General features: G+C 31.4%; 2 protein-coding genes across 2 annotated transcripts in view; one reads left to right on the top strand and one right to left on the bottom strand.

Moving 5' to 3' along the window:
• Positions 1–25,400, top strand: part of LOC145314971 (uncharacterized) — a 171,418-nt gene that overhangs the window by 14,299 nt on the left and 131,719 nt on the right. The window contains exons 2-9 of the mRNA XM_080155045.1: positions 2,741–2,878; positions 7,506–7,570; positions 11,725–11,775; positions 16,986–17,032; positions 17,320–17,374; positions 23,555–23,605; positions 24,271–24,351; positions 24,762–25,363. Of these exons, the coding sequence (XP_080011171.1) occupies positions 2,743–2,878; positions 7,506–7,570; positions 11,725–11,775; positions 16,986–17,032; positions 17,320–17,374; positions 23,555–23,605; positions 24,271–24,351; positions 24,762–25,363 (1,088 nt within the window). The 5' untranslated portion in view covers positions 2,741–2,742. The remainder of the gene's footprint in view (positions 1–2,740; positions 2,879–7,505; positions 7,571–11,724; positions 11,776–16,985; positions 17,033–17,319; positions 17,375–23,554; positions 23,606–24,270; positions 24,352–24,761; positions 25,364–25,400) is intronic.
• Positions 1–25,400, bottom strand: part of LOC145314690 (uncharacterized) — a 213,589-nt gene that overhangs the window by 150,609 nt on the left and 37,580 nt on the right. The window lies entirely within an intron of this gene.

Genomic DNA, 25,400 nt, shown 5'->3' with positions numbered 1-25,400 from the left:
ATAAAAGTTTTTGTTAAAAAGATTGAATAATTCTAGCTTTAACCAACATATCAATATTTCATAAAATACCCAATTTTTTAAGTCCACGAGATAATGTGTTTTAAAAATGTACGGGAAACAGTTTAACAATTGTTGTCAAATTATGACGGACATACAAACAGGCAAAACCTACACGTAGAATAGCTGCGCTGCGAAAAAACATTGCAAAAATAATTGTGCATATTTTTACATTTGAATACATTATGTTAATTTTGATGTAAATAATAATGCATACATTGCTAGTTTTTTTTGGTTAACAAATTCCTGAAATAAATCTTTATAGACCAACCCCTTTTTTTAGTAGCGGAGCTACTTAATAACTAAGGTGTAATCGACCAACCCAACTAACTGTACTAACTGTCAATTTAATGAAAATTTGTTGTGCATAACAAAAGTTTGCTTTAAGTCTTGATTTTAACAAGATTCCTTGATTTTTACTGCTTAGATATTTTTAAATGTGAAAAAATACTTTTTACTTGAAAAACGCTATGGTTCAAAATAAATAATATTGTCCTTCAAGAAATTAAAATATTTATGTTACAATTTGTAAAAGAAATGATTAAGCTTTAAAATTCTGTGAAACATCTTGAATAATATCGACAAGTCTTATTAATGCCAGCATCAAAACTAACATTACATCTACGATATAACGCTATTGTAATAATGACAGTATAACCAGTTAGACTCATTTTGAAATGCGTGGGAAATTGTAATGCTCCAACTTGCAATAAATATCCTTGGCTCTGTAATTTTATTCCATCATCATAATAATAATGGAGGTGGCTACACAAAATAGATATATTATTACATGGATGTTGCACCAGATTTTCATGTACTCTCATAAAGCAATGCTCTCAGCTGGCTAAAATTACGATACCTCTATACCACCCACTTTACCCATTCCCCTCCCCTCCTACTGGATGAACGAACAAGCTAAATTGACGACAAATGCCCCCTGTCTATGTATCCACGTATATCCTAAATCCAATCATCTCAAATCATTCATTAAAAAACAACGTCCATTTGAAATAGCAAATTTCGCCGAGAGGTATTCATACGGTAGCTTTGCTGCGAATTAGTTGTTCTTCTTGTTGAAACTGAAGAGCTCGGCTGCAGCTGCTAAATTTTTTAAAATTAAAATGAAGGTAGCTGCGATAATATATATTCTTAAGCATATTGTATGTAATATTAGTTTAAGTTAAGGATAAAAGAGCCCCATATGGATAAGACCCCGCTGGGTTAGAGCCCCCTTCAGGTGTTGCGTTTTAATTGATTGAACAAATAGACATACAAACGGTTACAATTTAGCTGCGAAACTAAAAAATCTAAATTTAAGGATGGTTTGAAAGAACCATTACTTTTTTAAGCAGCCTTTTTAAAAGCAATTCAACGCATTTTAAAGTATGAAACTGCGTCTAGAAGAAAAGTATGAGGGTCATTCCTTACACTTTAAAATGTTTTCATACTCAACCAAGAATAACAATGTCCATAAAGAGAGCAGCAATAGCTAACTGACAACTAAAAAAGACAGTTCACCAATAGTATATAACACATATAATTATATGTAAAGTTTCTTAGGGGTATTTTCAAATTAGTTTATATGATAATGTAATGTTAAGTAATTCATGATAAAAATTGATCAATAAACATAGTGATCACTAAAAATTTTCTGAAAAAAAACAGCAATCGATCAGTTTGTGGATATACAGACATCTTGGATTTATAGAGTAGCTTCGCTACAAGAAAGTGCAACTTTATTAGACATTATAAGTTAATTGGGTCTAGACTGAAATGTATTACATGGACTTTTGTCAATTTCACATTATCTGTTTTGATTGGTCAATAGATTTATATTCATTCTTTAAAAACCCAATAAATTATAGAATAATAATAATAATATATTCATTCCAAAATTAGTTTAAAAGTTCAAGAAATTTTGATTTTTATTAAACTGGTACTTTTTAAAATTTTAAAGATGCTGTGAGTATTGGTTTAAAAAATATGACGTAACAAAAAAATTAGCCAATGAGAGGCCGTTATTGACCAAAGGCGGCATGCGTAGTGGACTCTCATTGGCTAATTTTTTTTGTTACGTCATATTTTTTAAACCAATACTCACAGCATCATTTTAAACAGTTGCAAGGTTAATTTCATTAACCAGGGAGGGAGGGGACATTTGACTATAAATTATATTGGTCTCCAAAGTTTTATAATAACGCTATCTCATTCGTCAAAATAAAAACTTTGGAGACTTTTATAAAATCTTGATTAGCTCATAAAAAATAGCAAAGTTTTCATCTCTAGACAGTGTATTTTACTATCATAATTAAGATTTATCCACTACCAATGCAGCATTATTTCTTAAGATAACTGACATTAATACTACAACAATGGATATAGCATTTACGTTGATATATTGACATTTGAAAATTTGTCGCCAATTTAGATTGCTAATATGGACCTCATTTATTGGTAAGTTCGTAAATTTAGTAGGAGGGGAGTAAAACGGGTGGATAGGAGGTATCGTTTTTTTTGAGCCAGCTGCGAGCAACACTTTACCAAAGTAATATATATCGATTACTACAACCCACATAAATAATATAATTATGTCATCATGACAACAAATACAGGTTTATCTTGATCTAATAATAACTTCAAAGTCTATGAGGATTTATATTCAAATTATTTTTGTTTATTCCAGGTATGGTACCGGTGTTTAGGCTGGTAGAAACATCAAATTTGACCAGCAGCATCTGTAGCGGTCAGCCTGACCCTACCTTTTCATCTAGTTATATTCTAGCTAGTCCCACACTTCACAAGAAGAATTATAAAAATAAAGGTAAACATTAATATCTTCCCAACAGCCACTATTTTTCTTCTACATTTTTATTATAGGGTATTTTTACACTGGGGGCATATCGTAAGAAAGGGGTTATAAACACCTAAAACCTGTCGGGGACCAAGACTAAGCTTGCATAAAACTGTGGATAAAATTATCATGTCGTTTTCAAGATCTTACTCTACATAATTTCATACGCAAATATGTACATTCTATTCTGGAGAATATTAAGCCAGTTAAATAAAAAGTATGTGTTGAATTTTTTTTTTAAATTTGCCATTTTTTATTTACTTATTAATATTTCAGTAGCGAAGCTACTCTATAATTAACTTTGTCTGTCTGACAGTAATTCGAACGTTTTGGGGGAAATGTAATTTTCTCTGCTGCTAGCTATTGAAGACAGCTGCAATTTTCAGTGAAGTACGCATCTAGTCTATAAATTGCTTAGTTCGCCTTTTACCAGCCATGCTTCTAAAGACATTAACCTTTGAGTTTTTGCATATTATCTATATTTCTTTTCCTTGTTATGACAACTGAACACTTGCATTATAACTTACTTTGCCCGTTTGTCTATTCCATGACTTTTGGTGATTTGCTAATTAAATGTTGTCAGCATGGTTAATTATTCATCTAACTCCCCTCTAATGAACATAGACATATAAAACCCCCCATCCTAACCTTATTCTGATACACCCAAGAACAACCAGGGAGGGAGGGGAAATTAGGCTGTTTATTACACTAGTCCCCAAAGTCTTATGATAACGTTTTCTTATTCTTTGCTTAACAACCTTGGGGACTCTTAGTGAATTTTGATTGGTTGGTTCATTTAGTTGAGTGTCCAAACAATTAAACCACTAATTATACAAGTGTCATTTTGTGTATCATCATTGGGGATGTACATCAATCAATCGCCATTGTCTTATCCCTTTGGATCCCTGCCCACGACATAAATTATCCTGTCACTTGAGAATTTTACAAATGTGAAGACAAATTTTTAATTTGTTTACTGAATATTCATGAGGACACAACTTTTGGGAGATTTTATTTGGTGTGAATGTGGATGCAGAACAGCAAAAATATATACTTTTAAATAAGCAAATATGCTAAAATTTAAAGTAGTAAAAATGGGGGAAAAAGTATTTACACGAAGACTAATTACTTTTTAATACTAGTGCCTCCGTCCCTAGTTTTCAGAGGCTTTAACTTAAAGGTTGTGTATTGAAAGGGGTGGTATAATTAAACAAACATTGATTTGGGCTTTAAAAGTTTTTGAGGGGGTTAGTCTAATTATCCTCTTAACTGATAAAATTTTTTCAAACTTTCGAAACCTATTGTTATCAGCCCTACTGAAAAAAAACAGAAAATTTTACACAAATCATAAAATTTAATACCAGTTTCTTAGTCCCTCGTAACTAACAGAACTGGTCTAAAACTTATAAGTTTCATTCTAATATCTTCGGAAAGCTGTCTATAATACGGTGCGATAAACAACTATCATCAAGTAAAGACAAACAAACATATAGAAATACAGACATTTTATTTCTTATCTCATCAAGAATTATGAAAAGGTGTTGAAAGTTGTAGCTTACACCAACTAAAGGAACAAATATTATTTTAAACAATAATTTATAGGAAAAATAAAAAAACAAGAAAAAATGTTCTAGTGTAGCAACAAAATGCATAATATCAAAGAAGAGTAGGCTTTTACACAGTAAAAAATATAAAAGGGTAAAATGGTATAGTCCCAATGTTACAACCCTCCCAGAAAAATGTGATAAATTTACTGATTTTGTTCTTCAGATAATATAGCCCTGCTCTTAGCATCAATGAACTTAATACTTAATCTGAATAAATATTAAATCTGTTCCCACCTTGAGGCGAGATACACAGATATCTTCATACATTAATCAGCGGGGAATTTGAGTAGAAATCTTGTAATCTTATTCGTTGTCTTAAAAAAATTGGATTCATTTATTGAATTTTTATTGGTTAGTTCCAAACTATTAGTTTTAATAATTTTCACCAATATAATGGGATAGTTTAATTTATCATCATCAATTTACATGTACGTCAACATCTACACTGTCTCATAAGACTCCTGATGATTTTATCACAAATACACAAACCCATTCAAATTCCCCACTGGTTTAATAAATTCTAAACTTTCTAATTTTTAATTGATAGTTTTGGTGTAACGTTATACATTTTTAATTCTAGTATGTAAAAATAGCTTCTAGCATTTTATTAGTAACCATAGTGGCTTTGTCTTCCTAACTCCCCCCCCCCCCCTATTAATTTGTATTAAGGTGATAGAAGAATATTTTTAACTGGGTGAAGGGGTTTAATTTTATTCAATCTCCCAAAAAATTATTCGAGAAGATTTCTGTAACTAAATAGTTTCTGGAGTTACCGAGATTTTTGTTACAAACCGACAAAAATTCCACTACTTTGTAAAAGCAATTGATAGTTTTTGTGTAAAAAAGCTTTAAGCAATTTATTATAAATGCAGGTATTTTATTTGTTTGTTTCAATTGATATATTAATTAATTATTATTATAACAGAGGCTACTCTATTTTTCACTTTGTCTGTCCGTATGTGATTTTCTCGTCTGCTATGTAAGATGACCAGCTAAATTTTCAGTAAAGATTCACATGCCATGTGATTATCTACAATCTAGTCTATACATCGATTTGTCCGTCTGTCTGTCGTTCATGCTTTAACAGACATAAGTTCTCCTTTTTCTTTGATTTTTTTTGCATATTCTCTCTATTCTTTATGACAACTGATTATCTGCTCTATAACTGACGTTTTCTTTTTGTTCATTCATGTTTTTTTCTTGTACTTATGGATGTCGTCATCCTTGTTTTCTACTGAGACTAACTGACAGCAACTACAACTAGAAAAGCTTAGCTTTTTAATAATCTACAAGTATATACTTTGCCTATATTATTAACTAAAGCACTTGTGACCATTTATGGATAAGAAAGATATCATGAGGGTTATATATATTATCAGGGATATAAAGGGATAGGTCTATGGCAGCTAAATTGATGTTCATCCCCAATGATGATATAAAGAAATACCACTTGAAACGTTTGGAAACTCAACGTTATGAAATAATTAATCAGAATTCAATAAAATTCCCCAATGCTGTTGAGTCAACAAATAAGAAAATGTTTTTATAAAACTTTGTGGGACTAGTTTGACAAACAGCTCAATATCCCCTCATTCCCTGATATATTATAGAGAGGTATTTTTATAATTCGGGTATTACAAATAGATGGTTGAAATATGTTTCTATTAACGGAGCAACTCTTTATCATTTTTGCTGCCGCCAGTGAATATTATAGTAGAAAAGCTACTTTATATTTGTTTTTTTTGTTCGTTTTTGTTCGTTTGTCTGTATAATCATATATATACTTTTTGGCCAAGAACAGTTATTCATCGCATCCAATTATAGACAGCTTTCCGTGGATATTAAAATGAGAAATTTTAAGATTAAAGCCAGTTTTGTTGGATCTTCGGGCAGAAGGTACGGTCTAACAAAACTGGTATCAATTTTATGATTTTTATTTTAATATTTAAAATTGTCTTTAATACAGGGGCCCGGCCTATACATGATTTTTCAATGTGGATGTGGTTTTAATCCAGCAGATATTAATCGGGTTTACCGGCATTCAATTCACTTTATATATCTTTTTTATCTATATTTAGTAATTCTATTAATTTTTTTTCTTTCTTTCTTCATTATTTTTGATGTTTAAGAAAATAAAGGTAAATAAATTGTTTTCTTTCCATATATGAAATATAAATTCTGGATGAAAATTCATGAGAAATTCCTACATAAATTTACTCTTTATAGATATAATTTCAACATATATTTCATTCTTTTATACTTTAATTTTAATACATAAATTAGATTTTAAAAAAAGTTAATACATATTGAACCAGGATGACAACAAGCCAAGGTCTACAAACAATAAAAAACATTCCCATATAAACAACCCCTTAAATAGTGGATGTAAATATTCATTTATTTCCCGGGTATGATCATTTATATCCCGGGTATCATTTTTAGAAGATTTTAAATTTTTTTTGGAAGATTTTAGAATTTTTATTAATTACTAAAAGAAAGAAAATAATCTCCTTTTTTCATATTTATAATATTTTTTGAAAAGAACACTTATTTTCAATATATATAATTTAGCTTAAAAATGAGTTTTTGTTGAAATGAGAATGATATTCCTGTCCAGTTTTTTTGTTTAGGAATGAATATTCATTCCTAAACAAAAAACTGGACAGGAATACCCCATTTAAACTTAGCATTAATACAGGATATTTTGACATCGAAGTTCTTTTTAGACTTAACTGAAGAGCTTCTTTGCCTTTCACATGGTGTCTTACCATACTATGAATCAATACCACTTGAAAAATCATGGTAGTATGACAAATACATCAATTATAGTTTAAAAATATCTAATATCTCAACATATTGAGACATTATAAGGTTGCCGCGCTTTTAATACTGTACAAAAATCGTCTTGTAAATTCTAAATTTGTCATGTAAGGACTGACGGACAAACAGACTACTGAATGTAAACTTAGAAAAATTATTCAATTTTTTAGGAAGAGCTAAATCTGAGCAAAGAAAGAAGAAAAAGATGGAGACTCCTACGATTATTGTTTCTGAGGTAATATAGATAAATAGATAGATAGATAGATAGATAGATAGATAGATAGATAGATAGATAGATAGATAGATAGATAGATAGATAGATAGATAGATAGATATATAGATAGATAGATAGATAGATAGATAGATAGATAGATAGATAGATAGATAGATAGATAGATAGATAGATAGATAGATAGATAGATAGATAGATAGATAGATAGATAGATAGATAGATACATAGATAGATAGATAGATAGATAGATAGATAGATAGATAGATAGATAGATAGATAGATAGATAGATAGATAGATAGATAGATAGATAGATAGATAGATAGATAGATAGATAGATAGATATATAGATAGATAGATAGATAGATAGATAGATAGATAGATAGATAGATAGATAGATAGATAGATAGATAGATAGATAGATAGATAGATAGATAGATAGATAGATAGATAGATAGATAGATAGATAGATAGATAGATAGATAGATAGATAGATAGATAGATAGATAGATAGATAGATAGATAGATAGATAGATAGATAGATAGATAGATGTTTAAATTAAAAGTGTTTAGATAAAAAAATAGAAAATATACATTATACATCCTAAATCTAATGAAAGATTAAAAAAGGAAAAATAATAAATAAAAAACAAACTAACAAATAGAAATTCCAGCACTTTAAAAAGCTCGACAATTATTAATTTCCAAAACTACTAATTATAATCTCTATTTACCTCCATGAAGCCTGTGTAAAGGTCACCTAGACTTGTATAATTAACTAAATCTTAATTATTTTTTCTAACCCTATGAACTTTTTAAGACTAGTGGCTTTTTGGCTTTCAGGGAGGGAAAAGACATTAGAAATTAAATAAAACTAGTACACAAAGTTTTATAATCACGTTGGTTCAGTTACTTTGGTTTTGATTGGTTGGTTCAAAACTAGAAGTTTCCAAACCTTTTAATAAACAATAATCTACAAAAAAAAGATTTTCATCGTTGGAGATATAACTCAATTTATCCTCCATTGTCTTATCCCTTAAGATCCCTGAGTGGCTTTAGCTATAGGCTTCAATATCGGTTGTTTCACTAAGCTCTTTCTGAGATCTTACGGAACAAAGAGCAAGTTTTGGTTTTGAATTTTTGCCAATATTTTTAGTATTATCCTTATTTTTCTTTGGTTTAATAAGTGCCATAAAAAGACTGTCTATTTGAAAATTTTATGTAAAATTTTTTTTATCTCCGAAGGCCGGGTTAACAAAACTGGTATTAGTCTTTTGTTTTTATTTTAATATTCGTTAAACATTGTCTGCAATAAGATGCAATAAATGATTTTTCTGTATGGCTGAGAACCGGTTCTAAGCCATACTGGAAAAACAAAATTCTGGACAGTCCTCTTTTAGGGTTAGGTAATAAAAGTACTTTGTGTATTTTCTAATTATGCTTCAAGTCATAAAAGCCCTTTTATTTGAGCAAGCAGGGCATTAGCAGTTACCATACAAAACCATGTAATTTTTTCTACAATACATAAAATGTTTTAAAGATTTCTTTAAATCTTAGGAACCTGGATCGAAGCATTTTAAAGTTTATGTAATTCAACGCTATTTCATCAAGAAGCGTTTAAAAATATTATAGCTTTAACGGCTTCAATGAATTAGGTCGACTATACTATCGATATTTTATAACTTAGATATTGATCCAGATTTTCGTCTGCCCTAATGGAATGGTATTTCCAGCTGGCTAATATAAGTGTACCTCAAGTCTATCCCCTTTACCCCCTCCTATCTTACTGGAAGAACCTACTAACCAATAAAGGAACACTTTATGACGACAAAATTTCCCCTGTCATATTATCCAAGTATTATATATCAATTACTATAGTAAAAAAAGTCATAGTTGACCTATTATCGACATTCCCTGTAGTAATGCCTTTTTAACTAGTTTTATTCTGATGTCATTATAACTGCAGTCTTCTTGTTATTTGCTATTATCAATTTTGCTGTTATAAACGAACACCAGGACATTTAAAGAATATGCAAAATATCTTCTGGCCACTGAGTTTGGTGTCATTGCAGCAAAAATATTTTTCGTTGATTTTTTTTTGAAAAAATAAGGGAAATTCTGCATGCTATACAAAACTGATAAACATTCTGTCTACAAGAAATTGTATATCTTGACTATAACGCTATGGAATAATGTTGGTCGTATTGACATCTTATCGATATGTTTTTATCCTAATTATTTAACTTGAACACAGTAATAGTGTCTGACTGATTATGACGTAACAAAAAAAATTATCCAATGAGAGGCCACTATAAATTTTACCATTGGTCAATAACGGCCTCTCATTGGCTAATTTTTTTTTGTTACGTCATAATCAGTCAGACACTATTACTGTGTTCATTTAACTTTTACACCTTTAGAAATTGGCAAAGCTAAGCTGGAATGATTATGTTGGAATGCCTCTTAATTTGTTTATTTCTACTATAAATGAATTAAAATAAATGTGGATGTTTTGTTAGGGAAAAAATTGTCATCAATTCAGGTTGCTATTTTACCTGTCATTTATTGTTCATATCGTTCACGCAGTAGGAGGAGAGGAATGGGGTAAAGGAGGGGATGGGTAAGGGAATCGTTATTTTAGCCCTCTACAAGTTTCACTATATTAGAGTACATGAAAATCTTGTGCAACATTCAAGTAGTAATATACCAATTTTTGAGTAAAAGCAATAATATTTTTTGCTATGAAATAACCCAACTATGGCAAGATTTGGTAGATTTGTTTTTGAAAATGTGAAATAAACACAGTTCTCAAGGCCAAATTACCTATTATTATCTGGCTTAGGCTTTGAGGTAGAATCAGGGTAATATCATTAAAAAATACACATACAGATTAATATTCTATTTTCAATAATAATAAAAAGCTCCCAAAAGATTAATAGTCAACAAATGAGACATTACTTGGGGATTTACAGTCCAATGTCCCCAAACATCTCTTTGTTAACAAACGCATTTATATTGCTTATTTGATGTATCCATTTTTAAGGGATTTCCCATCTGACAGTCTTAAAGATACGTTTTGCGGTTGTTTATTCTTTTGCGGCAAAAGATTCAACAAATAGTTGTCAAAGTTGTCGAGTCTTGCATTTAATGGTACCAGTGATCTAAAGGGATAAGACATATGTCGATAAATTAATCTACTTAATACACAAAATTACCCCATCTGTGATACCAATTAGTTGTTGTGAAAAGTTTGGAATTTCAACTTAATAAAACAACCAATCAAAGTTCAATAAAAGTCCCCAAAGTTGTTAGCCAAAGAATAAGAAAACTTTGGGGACTGGTTTAATAAACAGCCCAATATCACCACTCTGTAATTGTACCAAAAGTCTACGTGTAGAATTTAAGTACATGTTTGCAAGTCTAAGAATTAGCCAAAAAGCCTAGAATTTGTTTTGTTTAATGTTATTTATATGCCATGATTTTATGTACATATTTTCAACATTAGAACATAATTTCAACACATTTTAGGAGCGCAGCTACTCTATTACTAGGCTATGTCCAACTAACTGTCTTTAAAACAAAATAAATCTCTACATCTTATCCCTAATCCATCGGTGCTTTCCCTTAAATTTCTTATCAAGCAATGAAAACACCCCCTTACTTTTTAAATAAATTGAAATTGATAATAAGAAAGTGTAGATTACCTAACTCTGCGGTCCTAAGTGTATGGTTATCCATTACCCAATATAACCTAACCTAACATGACCTTAAATAATAAACAACCCAGGGAAAATTCTAGTATTATATTTTAGTTCTCAATGTAAGTGTCCTGTTATTTCTGTGCAACCTGTGGATGGACTCAGGGCTCGGCAGCTGCGAGTCAGCCGCGTGTAAGCTTTAGTGAAATCGTCATAACTTTAAAATTTCAAAACCTGTTCCAAAACAGAAAAAAAAATTTCGATTTTTATCCGCGGCTGAAGCACGGCTGCCGATCCCTAGATGGACATGATTGTCCTTACTGTAATTAGAGTTATAAGTAGCACAGCAAAATAATCTCACACCAAACAAAAATGTAGTTTAGAAATAAAAAATATTGAAATATTACTGCGGTTAAATTATTATATCACTTCTATAATCTATATGTATATTTTTTGTTTAGGATGTTGATCTGACAGAGAATGGAGAGGGAACTCAAACCATTATTCATCAGGTAAGACATAAAAACAGAGAAATAGATAAATATATATATACAGATAGATAGATAGGTAGGTAGATATATAGGCAAGGCTATATTTAATTATAAGAATAACTGATCTAATCTTGTTATCCTTATAATAAAGTAACAGGATGGCTGCTTGTTTGTCTGTTTGTACCGAATGATCTCGCTAACCGCTGAACCGATCGGGTTCTCCTTAACAAAGGTTTATAACTATTTTGGGGGAGGGTACCACCACCCTTCTAAGAGATTTGAACGCAAAATAGAATTTTTTTTTCTTCTCAAACTAGATATCTAAAATAAAAAAAAAACATTTAAAGTGCCACTAGAGGCCTCTAAGGGCGTAGCCTCTAGTAGACTATAAACACCTTAATCTTGTTGTTTGAATAACCTCTATCTGCAAGAAAGAAAAAATAAACAAATAAAATTACTAAGAAGCTCTTTTAACGTCTCTAGTATGACAGAGGACATTCTTTAATTCTTAACCGCTTGAAAGATTAAGGGCCTATAGTAAATTTAAAAAGATCAAAGAAAAAATAAATTTATATTTTTCTTAAAAATGTGGTATTATTAGATAGCTAACTTTTATAAACTGTTAGTCTAATTAAGACACTTTAAATACTAATCATTAATTTATCATGACTTTTCTACTATTTAAATTTAATTTTTTTGCAAATATATAGCATCATGAAAATACTATAAACTTTTATTGGGGTTTTCATACTTTACAGCTAAGCAAACATTTAAGTAAAAAAACAATAGTTCAACATTTTTTTATCAAACTAGCGGGTGCGCACCTAGTATATAAGGGAAGTGGGTATTGGTAAAATAGCATTAAACCATCCAGGACTTATGAGAAGATTCTCTTGCAAACTTATCTTTAGTTTTGTCAATAAATCACTGAAATGACTATTAAAAATTTGTTGGTTTTTCATGAACACAATTTTTATGATCGTATATCTGTCCTTAATTGCCGTGAATGGCCGTTTCCCATTTTTACAAATATTTTATTCCCCATAATGTCAATAGACTTATTACTAATTGATTAAAATGAGGCCTTTGATTGAAAGTCTCAAAGGATAAGACGATGATATACATCCCCAATGATGATAAACAAAATTATGCCATTTGCAAACTAGTTGTAAAGGTAAGACACTGCAAATTTGAACCAACCAATCAAAATTTAATAAAAAGTATCCAAAGTTTTTTAGCTCACAAATGAAGGCGTGATTATAATCTTTGGGTACCAAAATAATTTAACAAATTTATTGTTTTTATCAAATTAATTGTTCACAAATCTAGTAATTAAAGCCATTGTGTGGTGCATAGACGTCCAAGCTTTTTTTTTGGGGGGGGTAAAAAATGCTAAGGGGGGGGGGGAATTCGTATTGGGGGGGGGGGTAAAATGGCGCGCGAAGCGCTCCGAAATTTTTTTTTACCCCCCCCCAAAATTTTTACCCCGTGGGTAAAATTTGCTTGGGGGGGTAATTACCCCCCATGAAATCTGTTGGCAGGGGTAAATTTAGTTTACCCCCCAAAAATTTACCCCCAGGGTAAATTTTTTTTTTTTTTTGGGGGGGGGTGGTAATCGCCCCATTACCCCCCCCCCTTGGACGTCTATGGTGTGGTGTATCTAATATAAATAACTCTATTGCCCAAACAACCAAAAAATCTCGCCCCATTTCCAATCCAAATTATATCGTGATGATTTTTTTTGTAGTAGATCCAAAAATTTTAATCAATACGTTTCAAAGCCATTTTTACGTGGACAGTTAAAATTAGCAGGTTCTAATTTTAGTGTGATAGTAGATAATTATGTTTTTTAATGTTTAAAATACATATTTTGATTACAGAGTAAAATGACAACTTTTTTTTAGCAATTAAAGAACTTTTGTTTTAGGATTATTTTTAAAATAAGTTTAATATTTCTCCAAAATTGATTATAATATACAAAGCTTTCTAGGCATTTTATATTCAAGAAATAAACTGACATAAAAAGAAATACAGTGATAATAAACCAAATTATCCCATTCTTAGACTATTGTTTAAAACGTCTTTAGAGATATCCAGTTTGGAAAAATCACATTTCCGTCAAAGTACCAAAAGTTTTTAAGCCAAAGAATAAGATAAATCATTTTTCAAACTTTGAGCACCAGTATAATTTATTTAAAGTCAAACATACCCTTACGTATATATTGCTTACGTAAATTGGTCAATCAAGAAACTTTTAGTTACTAATACTAGTCCCCTAGTTTTCTTATTCGTTGTCTTAACAATTGGGGGCTTTCAATAAATTTTAATTGATTGGTTCATTAACTTGAGTGTCCAAATGTTTCATTCACTAAATTTTATATGCTGAAGGGGTAACTTTATTTAACTTCATTGGGGCTGTACACCAATTCATCGGCCATTGTCTTATTCCTTTAGATCCCTGATATATAGGTCAATTAAGAACCATTTTGATTCTAATACTATAGAGTCACGATAAATCGTGTTAGGTTCTAGATCAAAATTATACCAAATCAATATAAATCTATGCATAATATTCTTTATTATTATACACAGATTGAAAATAAATTAAATTTTAGTTATTTAATACATGAAATTTGTGTTAAAACAGTATACACATTATGTTTATTATAAATATATCATTTAAAGGATTTTATCTATCTAATAACACTTTCTGTTTTACATAAAGTTTAGGAATTTTTAGGAAGGGGCTGTTATTGCAGATTAAACCACCCTAAATTATTTTTAACCCATCCCCCATAGAAAAAACGACTTATATTATAAATATCGTCAACTTAAAGGGATTTATGCTTATTTACCTCTAAACCCCACAAACAAACATAAAGTTAAAGTTTTTGACATAAGTATTGTTAACAGACGGACAAACATTTTTCATAGGATAGCTACGCTTCAAAAACAAGTTTTATTTACACCAAAAGAAATGCTTTGTCTCTGTTGAATCGATACATTATTATTTGGATGTTGCGCCAGATTTTCATTTACTCTGATAAAGTGATGCTCGCAGTTTGTTAAAATAACGATACCCCCCCTTTCATCCCCTTTACCCTCCGCCGCCCATACTAGATGGACGAACTGATTAATAAACGAGATTTATGTTAGCAACCTAAGTTGACGACAATTTAAGCTGGACCGGAATCTACCCGCACCGAGAGAAACAACACAACACTTTTTTCTGGACTGTCCCGTCACCACAAACTTTACAACAAACTACTTCACAGAATTTCTACAGAATATGGAATTTAATTTCGACTCAAGCTGGCTGTTAGTAGGAGTCCCAAAAACGCTCACCAGTAATATTATTAATGTAGTTAATATTGAAATTACACTTGTGTTATTTTTTATCTTTCAGTCAAGACTGAAAAAAAAGCTCCCATTAAATTCAAATCTACTTGAATTTATTTCCTTTCAAAGAAAATTTTTGTTTAAAAACAAAAATTATAGATTAGGATATGAAAAATTAACAACATTTCAATTTGACCCGGGATAAATGTCATGTTTCGAGTATAGAAAGAAAACTACCTGCAAATGAGGGCATTTTTAAAAAGTGTTTGTTTATTTAAATTCGTATGTAATATATATATACTATACTCTACACTTACACAACAAACACACCAAATCTTTAGACACACTTAAGTATTTCACCTCAACTTCATCTCACCTGTAAAATCTACAGGTGGGTATTGATAAATAAAATGTAGTAAAAAAATGAATGATCCCGAGGATAATTATTTCTTGTGATTCTTAACTTTAACCATATGAATTTAAGCCTGTTTTTCATATGGTGACGTTTAGACCTTCAAGAAAAATTACCTCATCCAATAGAGGGTCAGTATACAACCTTAACAATAATCTTGAGGTGGAGCTTTTGGTGATCTGCCCATTAAAGCATTCTGCAGTTTTCATTTAACAGGCCACACTTATTTATCCCTCCTTAACAATTTTAAGTTCAGCTGTGTATCCATTATACACATTTTTATATTAAGGATTAGTACCTATTGACCTATTATTTTTATCATGAATATTATATTTTACTTCTCGATGACGATTATTTTTCTTTCTGGAACTTACTGAAGTTTTATTTTTTTTGTATAAATTGGACATATTTTGAGAAGATATTATGTTGAATTAGTATTGACCTAATTTAAATGTACACTTTTTATGTTAAACGGCAAAATTTCCTTCTTTGTATTGCTTACTTCTGCTTCACAATGAACTTACACTTTTTATAAGAGAATATCTTGGATTAGTCCTTATTTAATATTGTTATAATAACTCCTATAAGTCATATGTTAACTTTCTATGTATATAGTTAAGACAAATAAAGAATCAAATAATAACAATTTTTGCCCTGTCAATATATCCACGTATATCCTATATCCATTATATCAGCCCAAATTATGAAATAGAGTAATTTTGGTGGATTTTTTGTTTATTAAAAAGATGTAAATTATCTTGGTTTTGTGAGGTTGGACACTTTACCCCAAGGTATACGTACAGGGGTGTAGGGATAGGTTGATGGAGTATAAACCAATATGGGCTACAATCAAAGACGTCCAAGCTCCCCCCCTTGAATTTCGTTGACTTTAATTAAATTCTGACATTTAAACTAAATGTAAATATCGTGGGAACAACACAAAACCTAAGAGTAGTTATTTAGAAAGTTGTCTACAATACGATGCAATACTTCATTTTTAAGTATGGCTGTGAACCGGTTCTAATCCAGCTGATATTGATCGGTTTTGGAAGCCATACTGGAAAACTAGATACATTTTTGTATCCTGGCTTATCCGTTTCTATACTTAAAACTTTGATGAAAAAAGGCTGAATTTTGAACTAATGTTCTTATTCGTTAATCTACTATAGGGCACAAAAAACTTTTTACTTTTTAGAGCATATTTTAAGTACAGACCCACTGTACAAAATGTTAATTATGTTAAGAAGTTCTACATCTTTTTTATATAACAAAAATTTATATTTTTTCATTATTATGTAATGTGCATATTATTGAGAATTTTCCAAGAAAATATAAATTATAAAAGGAATCTCTATTTTTAAGTCAACTGTTTATATTACGATGCGATTAATAACATTTCTGAACTGTCTAAAAGAACATTAAAGTATGATACAGGAAGAGTAGAGAAATGTATAATCTTTACAAATAATATATTTTTTAGGAGGGAGGAGTCGAGATAATTGAAGTCACCGAGGAGCCATTTGTCAGGTACATAGCTATATTTCTGAGCTCTCATTCAGCGATCTTAAGGGATAAAACAAAGATACACTCGATAACAATAAACAAAATTAGTCTCAATGTAAATTAAAATTATTTATAATAGGTTGAAAATACGGGGGAAGGGGGTTCTTTTCGAAACCAAACCTTCGTAGCTCTAACCATGGGGAACTACCATGTATTTATTTGAAAATAAAGGGTGAGGGGGGGCTCAAATAGGCACTTTAAGAGAAAAACTGCAATAATTTAAAATTACCAGCATTTTTATTTTATTATAGTGAGACAGCATATATTTGTGGGCATGAAGAACATTCCGAACAAATAGTAACACAGGTGAATAAGAATATTTTTAACCAAAGCCTTAGAAAATAGCCAAAAAAAGCTTAGTATTTAGGAAATCCTTATGAAAAAATAAACTTTATACAAATTAAGCCGTATCAGAGATTTTAAGAATATTTAGATTTCTCAGTTACAAAAATAGTTAAAATTGTCATTTCAAACTTATCATTATGATTCCCATAATAGTTAGGTCCAATTTAGAGAGCATAGAAACTCCATAATCAAAACCAGAAAATCTCGTTGACTGACTTTATATGTTTTGCTTTTATGGATGTTGTCATCCTTGTTCTATTTTTTCATAATGATAACCTTACTATATAGAACAGCAAAATAATGTAAACATGATATTAAAATTGGCCAAACAAACAACAAAAACTGCGTAAGCCAGGTTATTATGGACTGTTTATTGAAGTAAAAGAATAGAGGGGGCATAAGCTTTGTTTGTTACTTTGCCCACAGGGTGTTGATCCTGTCCCAATTTTTTATTGGGTCTTTAAAATTAGCTAACAGCGTCGGAAATATAAACGCCGCCGAGTACCTTCAACAGAACATAAAGCAATTTGTTAGCAAACGAAAATGTCTCCACCACTCGGGCTAAGTAGTTGGCTGGATTATATATCTATACTTTATTGCCTGTTTAGTCTGTACTTGCGAACATTTATGGGCCTTGGCCACAATTTTCATAAGTGCAGCCACTCTACAGCTAAAATTTTCCGTCCATAAACGAAAACTTGACTATTTTCATTTTACAGATAATACACAGATTTTTAAAGAAGTATTTCAATCCGTTTATGGGTTTGGTTTAATGTAGGGAGTTGAAAGCTCCTCCAGGTTAGAGCCGCTATTTTGGAATAGATTGATAGTGGGTTTTTGTTTTTTCGTTTACTTGTTACTAAGAAGTAGGTTAAGACAACCCGCAGGGAATAGGCATAAGAAAAACAATACCTCCCCACCCTTATTTTCAATTATTTTTAAAAAAATAAGGAAAAAGGTTTTAAAGCTTTGAAGGTTAGCACCGGTTTTACCTTCTTATCATTAAATCATAATAGTGTTGCACTTTTTTATAAACATTAACACAATCGTACTTGTTAAAACATTTATTTTTTTTTTGTATGCTTTATTCCATTATACACAATATTGAACATAACAAGAAAAGTAATATACAAAATTAGCATTGACCCGATGTCTAATAATATTTATGGTTCTGCTATTACATCCCAAAAGAGAGAGAGAGGGGACATTTGGCTTTTTATTACACTAGTCCCCAAAGTTTTATAATAATGTTTTCTTATTCGTTGACCTAACAACTGTGGTAAGCCGAACGTTTCAGCTCACAGGGTTGCGAGTTCGAGTTCAACGAGCCTTAGCCTTGAATTACTCTACCAAAACAAACTAGCAGGATTTAGTCATACAGAAATTATATATTTAACTGAATAATATTTACAATGAATGTTTACTATATATATACAACAGATTATAACAATGGTTAGGTTGGAAGGGGGTGTGGGACGCCAGGGCTTAGCTCCCGGCGGTAGACAGGCTGTGGGGGCAGCTGTGGTAAAAGGGGAGGCAGCGCCTCCCGGTTGTATAATCGCGTGAGGGGCGCGTGATAGCTGCGTGTTTGAGTCCCTCCCCACATTTAGGCAGGCCAGTTTGACCGCTGGATAGCGGGGTCAACATCGGTCATGAGATAAATGGTGATATAATAAGATTAGTGCAGAGGGTTTGTTATGATAAGTCACAGCGTAGCAATTCTGTAAACTGCCTGTCCGTCTGGTTGTCGTATTACCACACAACTATGGGGACTTTAGCGAATTTTGATTGGTTGATTCATTAAGTTAGCGTTCAAAAGTTTCAGACACTGATTGTAATCTTCAGAAGGAGTAATTTTGTGTATCATCATTGGGGATGTATCAACAATTGTCTTATCCTTTTAGAACCCTGTATTGCACCAATATAAGAGAATAGTTTTATATCCATAATTAAAAGTAACATGATGTTTGTCTTATATGTGTGTCTGTAGCAAAGGATCTTGCTATCTGTAAAAGCGATATGGTTCTCCTTTACAGTGAAGCTTATTAAAACTCCAGGAAATGTTGTTAACCATTTTCCCAAGATAAATCCCCCCTTGAAAAAATGCCGCTCCCCAAATATTTAAGGCCTCTATAGGCGTATCCATCCGTATTAGAGAAGCTTCGCTTCGCACAATGTAATACTCAGGTATCTAAAAGGATAAGACAATGGCCGATAAATTGGCTTACATCCCAAATGACAATAAACAATATTACCCCTTCTGTAGATTACAATTATTGGTTGAAACGTTTGACACTAAACCTAATGAGCCCAACAATCAAAAATCATTTAAAGTCCCCAATGTTGTTGAGGCAACAAATAAGAAAATAATATAAACCGTTGGGGACTTGTGTAATAAACAGCCAAATATCCCCTCCCACCCTGGTAATACTACATACATTTTTATTAGAATATTAAAACCAACAATGGTTCCAAAAATATAACAATATTATTGTTAAATTTTAACTACAATAGGTTTTTTTGGGCTAGACCATTTGCTTATTCTTATAAAGGGACATTCCATAAGTTGACTTTATATCTTAGAATTTGTGCTACTCAAGTTTATAAAAGGGAATGAGTTTACTATTTATGAATAATGACAATATTTCGTTAATAACAAGCATGTTTATGCTATTTAATTACAAAATATTCCTTATAAACAAACTCCTTATTTTATTATAGAAATAAATCTAGAAATAATCTATACAAACAAAAGTCAATGTCAGAATATCCTCTTAAACTGGGATTTATTGTAAAAACTACAATGCCTAATTTTTGCACTCCTCCCTCCCCCCATAACTCCACCCCCTCCCCCCAACAACAACGTGCAAATTAACAGTTATGGCCAGACTGCAAATTTTCAGACCAGCTAAAAAAAACACAAAACAACGAATATTATTTTTATGGCTTTTTGATCGTTGTTAAAAAATCTACACCCAAACAATCATATTTTGTACATTATTTTATAAAATACGATCCCTACAATTAATAAATAAGTTTACTATTTTCAGTGATGCTTTTTATTAGTCCTTTATAAAAAATGTTTAGGCATTTTGGGAAAATATCAAACACATTTTAAAGAGTAGCCAAATAAAATGGACTGACGAACAAAGATAGAGTACTAAAGATGTTTCGCTACTAGAGAGGGGACAAAAGACTGTAAATTTTACTGGTACCCAAAGTTTTATTAACTACTTTCTAATTTGTTGGCTTTATATATTTAAAATATCGAATAGTTGGTTCATACTTGCAGTGTCAAAACTTTTCAACATATCATTTTATTATACAGGAGGAGTAATTTTACTTTGTTCAGATATACATCTATCGTCCATTGTCTTATTCCTTAAGATGCCAGGATAAAACAGATATTTATTTGCTATTTTTTATTATTATCTATTTTATATGGACTTATGATTGCGTATGTATGTGTGTGTTGCCCTAATAATTGTTATAGTATGCCTAAAAAATACGCCGTCACCCAGGGGCATTATAATTTACACAAAAAATGCCTATTAATTGTTATTCAGATTAATTTTAAAAAATTAGGTTTTAAATCAATAACTGTCAAAGCAAAAAGTTAAAAAATTAAACGAACAGGTTTTTTCCAGGGCTAGTTTCTCTTGGGAGGGTGAAGGTATCCTCCCCTCAAATAATCATTTATATATTCCTGTCACAGTAAAGTAAAGGATAACCTTATCGTTCAGAGGTTATCAAGATCCTACACAAAGACGCACATACATTCTGTTATTTTTTTTTATTAAACAAAGTAATTAAATTCCCCACCAGTAGATGGCGTTACCTGCCAAAATTGCCATAAAAATGCATCGAAATTGCGTCTGGTTGTCAGACACAGATATGAGGACAAGGTCTCTATAACGTTCTCGCAAAACAGTAAGATAAATTGTCATGTGTAACGTCATAAAAATACGTATAAAATGGAGGGATGAAAGGAGAAGTGGTAAAAGAAACCCCTAAAAATAGATGGATTTGACGTCGCACATGACACTTTAAGTATCTCCGAAATAGCAAGAAAAACTCACATTATATAATAGCTTTGCTTTTTTGCAACATGCTTTCTAAATAAACAATGCTTTGACTTAAAGTGTCCGTTGAGCTCTTTACTACCCCCTCCTTTCCTAATTTTGTTTTAAAATGAAAAGGGAGAGGTTTATTTTTTTGCTTGGCCTATTCTGATATACTGAATTGATTTCTTTGACTTTGTGAATACATTACAAAACCTTTAAATAACTTTTCAAATATTTTAACATGTCTATAGTCTTATGTATAAAATTATAACATTTAAAAAATAATGATTTTATTTTGTCATTCATATGCAGTTTTGTTTAAATACCTATCTCCCCACCCTAATTTGCGTACAATCTGTAAATGACGCAATCCCCCCCTCCCTCCTTCATTTTTGCGTATAATAATTACGCAAATCGCGTAACCCAAAATTTACACTATGAATGAATATTATTACTTATTACAGATTTGATGTTAATATAATACATCAAAATAATTAAAAAGGCAAAACTGAAACTTAGGCGTACAATTATTTTAATTAAGATTTCTCTAACAGCTGGACCAATTTTGCTCTACTTGTTAGCAATTGAAAAAAAAGAGATAGATTTTAAATTGATGTTCATCAAAATGATGTTAAAGAAAATTATCCCTTTTTGTAGATAAAAAAATATTGGTTGATAAGGTTGGACACTACAATGAAGTTTTTAAGCCAAAGAAACTGTATTATGAGTACATGCATAATTTACAGTCCAATGTCCCGTCCCTCCCCAGGAAAAATGAGGGAAAACTTAATTTGGTACCAGCATAATTTTCAGTCCAATGTCCCCTCCCTCCCGAAATGACCCAGCTCTTAGAAATTCTATTTTACATACATGACATGTAAGTAAGTACGTAGGAACACTTAATATCGTGATGATGATAGGCTATAATATTGATTATATGTACATTTTATTTTTTATAAAGATGTTTATTCAAAACCACAAATGAAAAATATGTTAGAGCATGATAAAACTGATTTACAATTAATATATTGTTACTTGGATGTTGCACTAGATTTTCATGTACTCTGATAAAGTGATGCACTCAGCTCAGATAACGATACCCCCATTGAACCCCTTTACCCCCTCAATTCCTAATGGATTATGAACTGACAAATAAATGATGCTTTTATTAGCAAGCTAATATTACATGTTAATACACATCCAAGAATATCCTATATCCATCATAAAAGTATATGTAGAATATCTTTAACGTATCCGAACATACAAAGTAGTAAGTTTTTTTTGTCAATAGCTGAAGATCTCGAAAATTGCTGGCTGACTGTAATGTATAAACACTGTTTAATACACACTTAAATTGCCTAAATAACATTGAAAATTCATTTCAGAGATTATCTATGTTATTAAAATTATTAGAATGCGCGTTTTATCATTATTGCTTTCTGTCTGGAGGCAACAGGGATACAGGGATTGCACATTCATCAAGAAACTTTTGGTTGCCCTCAAATTTCTTAGTTGACCATAAAATTCACACCCCCTAGATTTACAAATAAATTGAAAAAGCAAGGGGTAGTTCAATACGTTAGGTCAGGTTAAGTTAGGTTCTATGGGGTTCTAGGTAGGCTTGCAGGGGGCAGGGCATCTTAGGTATAGGCACCACAGGGTTAAGGCCAATTTATTTCCAAAATGAGTAGGGTAGGGGAGGTAGGCAGTGCTTATTAATCACTTTGCATTAGGAAAAACGTCGTTTGTCATTTAGATAATTAAATAAAATATTCATCAATTATATTAAAAAATTTCATTTTTGACTTAAACGTAGGATAAGAAGCTATCGTTTTTATCATCATATATATTGCTTCAATAAATGTGTAGCCTTGCGTCATACAAGTGGTGGATTAATATTTGGAAGGTTCTAGACTATTTTTCCCAAGCTTTAGGTCAAGCATAAAGAAAAAGGCTAAAAAACAATGCTATACATGATTTTTTAGAGAACTTCTAATCTAGGATATTAATCGGGTTTGAGGCCATACTGGAAAAGAAGACGATTAAAGTGAAAACATTAGATTTGTCATAATTTCAGGAATGTCATGTGGAGAGTGAAGCAGAAGAAATTATCATTGCTCAGAGACAGGTAAACAACAAAACTATTTTACTAACTGCGGAAAACTATCTATAATATGATGTGATAAATAACTATTTAAAATCTGCCAATAAACAATACGATTTTAAAATTTTTTCCTGTATGGCTTCGAAACCGGTGGATAGGAACCGGTTCTCATCCATACGAAAAAACTATGTCTAGCATCGAATTATATCCAGCTTTCTACGAATATAAAAATGTACAATCATAATATTAAAACCAGTTTTTTAGCCGGTGCCTTCGGCACCTCGGGGCTAAAATATCTGGTTTTAATCTCATAATTGTACATTCTATATCCGCGGAAAGCCGTTTATAATACGATGCGAGAAATAACTATTCTTGTATGACTTCAAAACCGCTGGATAAGAACCGGTTTTTAGCCATACTGAAAAACAATGAAAAGCATCGTTTTACAACAAACAATTTTTTCATAAATACTAAAATAAATATGATAAAATTAAAACCAGTTTTGTTAGTCCTGGCCTTTGAAACCCTCGGGGATAACATTTTGATATTTTAATTTTTCATTATATGTCCGCGGAATGCGGTCTATAATAAGATTCGATAAATAACTAGTATTAGCCTAATATAGTCATTTCTAGTGATGTTCAGTGAGAGGAAGTGTGTAGATTAAATAACTATATATATTTTTATAGGAAACAATTCTTGAGGAAAGAGAGGAATCAATTGCCAGTGAAAGGGTTAGCGAGGAGCGTCACTTCGAGGCTGTAAACCAGGTACATAGTTGGAAGCGCAGCTACTCTAAAAATATGGTGTGTCCGTTTGTTTTTTGACCAACTAATTTATGCATCTTGATTATCAATTTTTAAAACTTTGATAAAAATTCCCCATCCCTCTGCTAAATATACCTGCCGTTTGACCAATAATTAGCAAAAGGATAAGACAATGGCCGATAAATTGATATACATCCCCAAGCATGATACAAAAAAATACCCCTACTGTAGATCACAATTAGTGGTTTAAAAGTTTGACCACTCAACTAAATGATATAACCATTCCAAATTTAATAAAATTTCTCAAGATTGTTAAGCCAACAAATGAGAATAATAATTTTGGGGACTATTGTAATAAACACCCAAATGCCCTCTTCCTCTCTAGTCTGTTGTTTATATTTTCTTCTTTATAGGTTGAGACAATTGGTGAGATCAACAATGAATATACAAGCCAAGAAATAGAGGAGGTTACAAATCTTATTGAGGAGGCTATTCAAGACAATCAGGAGATAGTTGCTGAACAAGTTTCATCCTCAGTCATTGCTGAGTCAGTGGCACAAGTCACGGAATCAATGATGGAAGCTTCTGAATGTATGGTTATGTCAGAGGCCTCATCTGTCAGTCAGTCAGCATCAACTGTTATTGAGCAAGTCAGTGAGGAGAGTCATTCAGCAGAACTCTCATCAACTGTTCAAGAACAGCACTCTGAATCTGTTTCCATGGCTATGACGTCATGCTCTGTCACAGAGTCAGCTGTTTCCAGCTCTGTGACGTCATCCAGCCTCGAGGAATCAGCTGTTTGCACCTCAGTGACGTCATCAAGTGCTATGATGACATCAGCAAGCGCTGAAGAGTCAGCTGTTTCAAGCTCTATGACGTCATCAAGCACAGTTATGACGTCATCTGTAGAAGAGCGCAAAGAGTCCAGTCAATTAGAGAAGCCGACAACGTTGGATTTTGAGGCAAAATATGAGACTGGCAGTGAGGGAGGAGCTTTTTGGACACAATCAGCCAGGCATGTTGGGAAAATTATTTCTTAAAAATTTCTACAT

Source organism: Acartia tonsa, chromosome 3 (genome assembly GCF_053477335.1).
Source record: "Acartia tonsa isolate MP-2025a chromosome 3, ASM5347733v1, whole genome shotgun sequence".
Classification (NCBI taxonomy): Eukaryota; Metazoa; Arthropoda; class Copepoda; order Calanoida; family Acartiidae; genus Acartia; species Acartia tonsa.
Note: the sequence above shows the minus strand (reverse complement) of the source record. Positions and strands in the feature narration are given on the sequence as shown.